This window comes from Tupaia chinensis, unplaced genomic scaffold (genome assembly GCF_000334495.1).
Source record: "Tupaia chinensis unplaced genomic scaffold, TupChi_1.0 Scaffold000695_1, whole genome shotgun sequence".
In the NCBI taxonomy this organism is placed as follows: Eukaryota; Metazoa; Chordata; class Mammalia; order Scandentia; family Tupaiidae; genus Tupaia; species Tupaia belangeri.
This window is the reverse complement of record NW_006160218.1, coordinates 682,642-687,935: the sequence shown is the minus strand read 5'-3', so window position 1 is coordinate 687,935 and position 5,294 is coordinate 682,642. Positions and strand designations below refer to the sequence as shown.

General features: G+C 63.1%; 1 protein-coding gene across 1 annotated transcript in view; it reads left to right on the top strand.

Annotated features, from left to right (window-relative positions):
- FAM184B (family with sequence similarity 184 member B) overlaps window positions 1-5,294 on the top strand; it is a 49,202-nt gene that overhangs the window by 37,656 nt on the left and 6,252 nt on the right. The window contains exons 17-20 of the mRNA XM_014592453.2: window positions 995-1,149; window positions 1,386-1,528; window positions 3,643-3,786; window positions 5,030-5,147. Of these exons, the coding sequence (XP_014447939.1) occupies window positions 995-1,149; window positions 1,386-1,528; window positions 3,643-3,786; window positions 5,030-5,147 (560 nt within the window). The remainder of the gene's footprint in view (window positions 1-994; window positions 1,150-1,385; window positions 1,529-3,642; window positions 3,787-5,029; window positions 5,148-5,294) is intronic.

Sequence of the window (5,294 nt, the reverse complement as noted above, 5' to 3'; positions counted from 1 at the left end):
CGGTTCAGCTCCCAGAGCCAAAGGCCGGGTTCAGATGTCAGCAGCCCCTCACCCTCGGGTGAGCTCAGCCGCCCGTGCTCGGCTGCCCACCCCCGATATGGGGATCCCAGCAGCACAGCTTGCAGGGCTGTGTCGTGATGACGGGATGGGTGTGGGGAGCGCTGCCCGGGCACTCAGACGCTCCGCCCGCGGGGCCCACTCCGGGGACGGCGCCTCGGGTTCTCATGTTGTCTCTTTTGCCCATTTTCCCCTTTACTCTTGTCTTCTCACTTCTTTCAAAAAGCAAAACACACACCTTTATTTCTTTATTTATTTTTAAAGAAAGATTTTCGCTATAGGGCACGTGTGCTCACCAGAGAGACAGGGAGAGACAGAGAGACACAAATCAAGAAATCACAACCCAGGGGGATGGCCACGCCACAATCCCTTCTCCACTCTCCTCTCAGGAGTTTGGGCATGCACACACGTGCGCCCACTGTGAGTTTCAAGCTGCCAGGTCTGGGACTCGAACCGTGGTTGACCACATGGGAGTCCGGCAGCATAGCTATTATGCCGTCTGCTGGTCTCAGCAGAACACGTGCCCTCTTGTTGTGTGCCTGGCTACAGAGACCACACTGGCCTTACTCTCAGGCCCAGACAGTTTGGAACTCCCTTACAAGAATGAGGGGCGAGGGGTTTTCTCACCTCTACGTGGAAGCACCGTCCTGGAGGCGGCTGGCTTCCCTCGAACAGCCGTCCGCCCATCTGTCGGTATGGCTGACTGGTGCTTCAGGAGGGAGTAAGGCGAGGGCACGCGGAGGCGGCCACGTGGGAGACGCTGAGACGAGGCATCAGAGAACGTTTCCAGAGGCGTGTGCTTGGTGCTCAGGGCACGATGGCAGCGTTTCTCTTGGAATAAGGACGGGGACCTCCACCCGCCTCCTTCAGCAGCCCCCGGACCATCATCCCTGCAGACCCAAGGCAGGCCTGACCGCGCCTGCCCCTCTGCCCTCAGAGTCCCTCAGGCAGGAGCTGTCAGCACAGCGGGCCGCCTGCTCTGGGCACCAGAAGGACTTGGAGGCACTGCAGGCTGAGCTGAGGGCTCTGGGCACTCGCCAGGCCACCGGCCAGCGTCCAGGGAGCGGCGAGGACCAAGCCGCCAGCACAGAGGTCAGTACGCCTCCCCAGCCCCCCCTGCCATAAAGAGTAAGCTCTGGGTCCTGCCCTGCTCTGCCCTGCCCCTTTCTGGGACAGGAGGACCTTCTCTGTGGGGATGGGGGACAGGCCCTGTGTGCCGTCTGTCTGTAACTCCGGAACACGCGGGTCTCCATCTCGCACCATCGCGTCTGCGGCCCTCTGGGCCTGCCCACCCTTGCCCACCTACACCTCCCTGGTTGCCTTCTCAGGACGCGGGTGGCGCCGACCAGGGTCCCAGCGCAGGACGCCAACTACAGGCAGAGAATGCGCAGCTCACGGAGGCGGTGAGGCGGCTGCGGGCGGAGGTGGAGCGGCACCAGCAGGAGGCGCTGCAGCTCCGCGACCAGCACAGGTCGGTGTGTGGCGCTCCCCTCCCTGCCTGGCTCTGCCTGCTCAGCCTCTGAGGTCCCAGGCTGGTCACCTTCTGGGCACCCCCAACGACTTCTGATACCCCCTGACCCACCCAGGGGCTCCCGGAAGTCTCGATCTCACGTCTGCAGGGACTTCGGCCTGGAGCATTACAGGAGCACCCAGCCCAGCTTCACTGTCTGGCCTGGGGGCATCTGGCAGGGAGCTGGGCCGGGCTGGGCCCCTCGGGAAGGCTGCGTGGGCTCAGGGCCGGCGAGTGCCCCTGAGGTCAGTCCGTGCGAGTTCTCGGCTTCCCTCCGCCCAGGTCTGATGGTGGCGATTTCTCAGCGAGGCTGCTAGCTTGCAGCTCGCGAGGCTGGCGTCCATTCCATCCAGGTTTTTGAATGTCCCGACGGTAAAGTCATTTAGTTATTCATAATTTTCCCCTTTTATCATTCTGTATTTTTAAAGACTTATTTGTTTAATTTTATTACTATTATTTTTTAATTTAACCAGAGAGAGACAGAAATGGAAAGGGAGAAAACCAGCCAGCAGGTCCAGGACCCTCCCTCTGTCTCTCTCCAGCGAGCACATGTGCCCTCTGGCAGATTAAACAGAGGAGGAGAGACGTGGGTCCCACGAGGCCAGCACAGTTCACAGCCCTGGCCCAGCCAACTCAGCTGGAGGACTGGAGGCAGAGGGGCATGGCATGACTAGGCCCCGTGGAGGGTGTCCATGTCTCTCACTGCATGCTTGCACCATCACGGATATTTTTTTTTTGAGAGAGAGGTTTTTGCTATAGGGCGTGTGCGCTCGCCAGACAGACAAAGAGACAGAAAGCGAGAAATCATCCCCCAGGGGGATGGTCACGCCGCAATCCCTTCTCCTCCATTCTCCTCTTGGGATCTTGGGCACACACGCACATGCACCCGGCATGAGTTCTAAGCCACCGGGTCTGGGACGCGAACCGCAGTCTACTACATGGGGATCCAGCGACATAGCCATTATGCTATCTGCTGGTTCCCCGTCATGGATTTTTACACGTGTTTGTGAACACGTGGTGCAGCCGGATGAGCAGGACCCCCACCGACAGGCCCGGCCTCACGGCTCCGGTACTCCCTGAGTGTGCAGGCACCACCGTGTGTCCCTGCAGAGATTTGGGCTGGCAGAGACGGCGTGGCGAGGTGTGAATCTCACTCGTGGGCCGAACGACTTGAAGGAGGCTTGCCATCCCAGGCTCCACTCCAGAGCACAGGCCTGATGTGGAGCGAGGCCCCAGGACTCCAGCCCAGCAGGGACCTTCCGAGTCCTGTGCTCAGGGGTGGAGACGGTTCCCCGACGGCTCCCACAGTGACAGGTGGCACAAGAGAGTCCCCAGCAGGCTGAGGACACAGGCCTCACCCCCCAAAACAACCGCAGACCCAAGGCTCAGAGGAGCCCGGAGCTCACCAAACAGGTTCAGGCAGGGCCTGCCACGGGGTCCTGCACGAGAAGGTTGGACAGGAGTGTGCACCCTGGGCGTTGGGGCCATAGCCCCTCCAGGTGAGGAGAGCGACAGCCCCTCCCTGAGAAGGCCATGATGGCCCAGAAGTCTATGTGCACTTCCCGGCCGTGGGCCACGTGCTCACAGGACCCTCTCTGCCGGCCTCTGGTGGAGGAGACGGCACTAAGGCACACAGGGCTTGTGCCACGGGCCGCTCCCGCACAAGCTCGGCCCTCCCCCGTGGCCCCAGGAGTGATGGAGGTGGTCTGGGCGCGGCCTCCAGGCCCTGGTCCTGGCCTCCGCGGGGGGAAGCTCGGCCGCGGCCTCCCATGGGAAGGGGGTTTCTGGGGCTCCTCTTGGGGCTGCGCCCTTTTCCCGGAGAAACTCCATGCTCAGCTTCCCCTTGGGAGTGCAGAGAAATGGCCCCCGCTGGGGTTCATCCTGAACCCACAGTCACACGAGCTCTCCTTCCCTCCATGTCCCACCTCAGACCCTCGTCCCCCATCCAGGGTCCCCCTCCTGCCCGCCCGCCAGCAGGGTGCTCATGCTGCCAGTGCCTCCCACTCTCCCAGGCTGCAGGAGGAGGGGCAGGCCTGGGGGAGCAGCCTGAGCCCCACTATCCCCTGCCCCCACAGGCTCCTGGAGGAGGGGCAGGCCCAGCGGGCCCAGGAGGTGGAGGCGCTGCGGCGGGAGCACCGGCAGGAGATGCAGGCCGCAGTGGCGGAGTTCAGTGGCACCCAGGCCCGGCTCCAGGCACGGCTGGCTGCCCTGGAAGCAGAGTAAGTGACCCGGGTCACGGTGGCCAGCAGACATGGCACTGACCAGGCGCTGACGGGGTGCCCGTGTCCCAGAGGCCTGGCCCAGGTGCTAGCAGGCTGGTGGCAGCAAGCAGCAGGGCCAGCACCCCCTCTGGGCCCCAGGACTGAGCAGGAGTGCTGCCCCCGGCCACCCCGCGTGTGTAGGCACCGGAAGGCCCAGGTGGCCTCTGGGCTCCCACCCACCCCACCTGAGCCGTGCTGCTGCCAGCCCTCAGGGCCCTCCCGAGGCAGACGCGGTGTGCTCTGTGGGAGCGAGGGGCCCACACGTGTGCGTGTGTCCATTCTACATGCATGTGTGTGTGCGAGTGTCCAGCCAGACCCTGTGAGGGGCTGCCGCGTGCCTGCGTTGTGCCAGGCGTCAGGCGACCTGCAGGTCAGGGTGAAATCCTGGCAGAAGGGGGGACCCGACACTCAGCCCGCGCTCTTAACATCTGTCGTCCCCTCCCGACACAAAGCAAGTCACCGAAAGCCGCAGCGGGAGGTTCTGCCAGTGTCAAGACAAAGTCACAGCAAACTGAGACATCATTGCCTTTGTCCGCGATTCCGTGAAGTGCGTGTTCAGCGAGGCTGATGATGGGGGGGGGGGGGACAAGCGAACAGGACTCTCCCTGGGTGACATCTCTGGTCACGTGGGAGACGAGCCCAGCCTGGCCTCCCATCCAGACGCCCAAGGTCCTCACAGCCCTGGTGCACATTCCTCTCACCCAAGGGCCAGGGCCCGCTGCCTATGCCACACCCCGTGCCCCAGTAGGAGGCCCCCGGCCACCAGGCACTGGCCACCTGGCCGGCTCACGGGGGACCTGCCTGCCCACCGTGGCTCTTTCCCCAGCCGCCGGTGTCCTTGGCTCGGAAGTCCCCACGGTCCTGGCTGGCCTGAGCAGTCTCTACGCAGCCTGGGGGCACAGCTGAGCCACGCCCTTGCCGAGTCCTTGCCACAAGGGCACTACCTCGAGGGCGCTAACCAGGGGGATGCTAACCGGGAGGGCGCTAACCAGGAGGCCGCTAGCCCGGAGGGCACTAACCTCGAGGGTGCTAACCGGGAGGGCACTAACCCCGAGGGTGCTAACCCCAAGGGCGCTAACCAGGAGGACACTAACCAGGAGGGCATTAACCCCAAGGGCGCTAACTCCAAAGGCGCTAACTGCCAAGGTGCTAACCCTGAGGGCACTACCCTGAGGGTGCTAACCACCTGCACCTTCCACAGGCTGAAAGACCCCGGAGAGAAGCCCGGGAAGGCAGCGTCCAGGCCTGAGGACCTCCAGCTCATCGGGCGTCTGCAGGCCCGCCTGAAGGACAGGGAGGACATCATCAAGCAACTGGCGGTGAGGGGATCCCCAGCCCCCCCACTCTGCTCCAGGCGCCTAAAGCTCTCCTGACAGACACCCCGTACTCATTAAAAATAGAAGTACACTCGCTGAAAGGCTAACACGAGAAAACAGCGAAACTAAATAGAGCTGCCTCCCAGACCA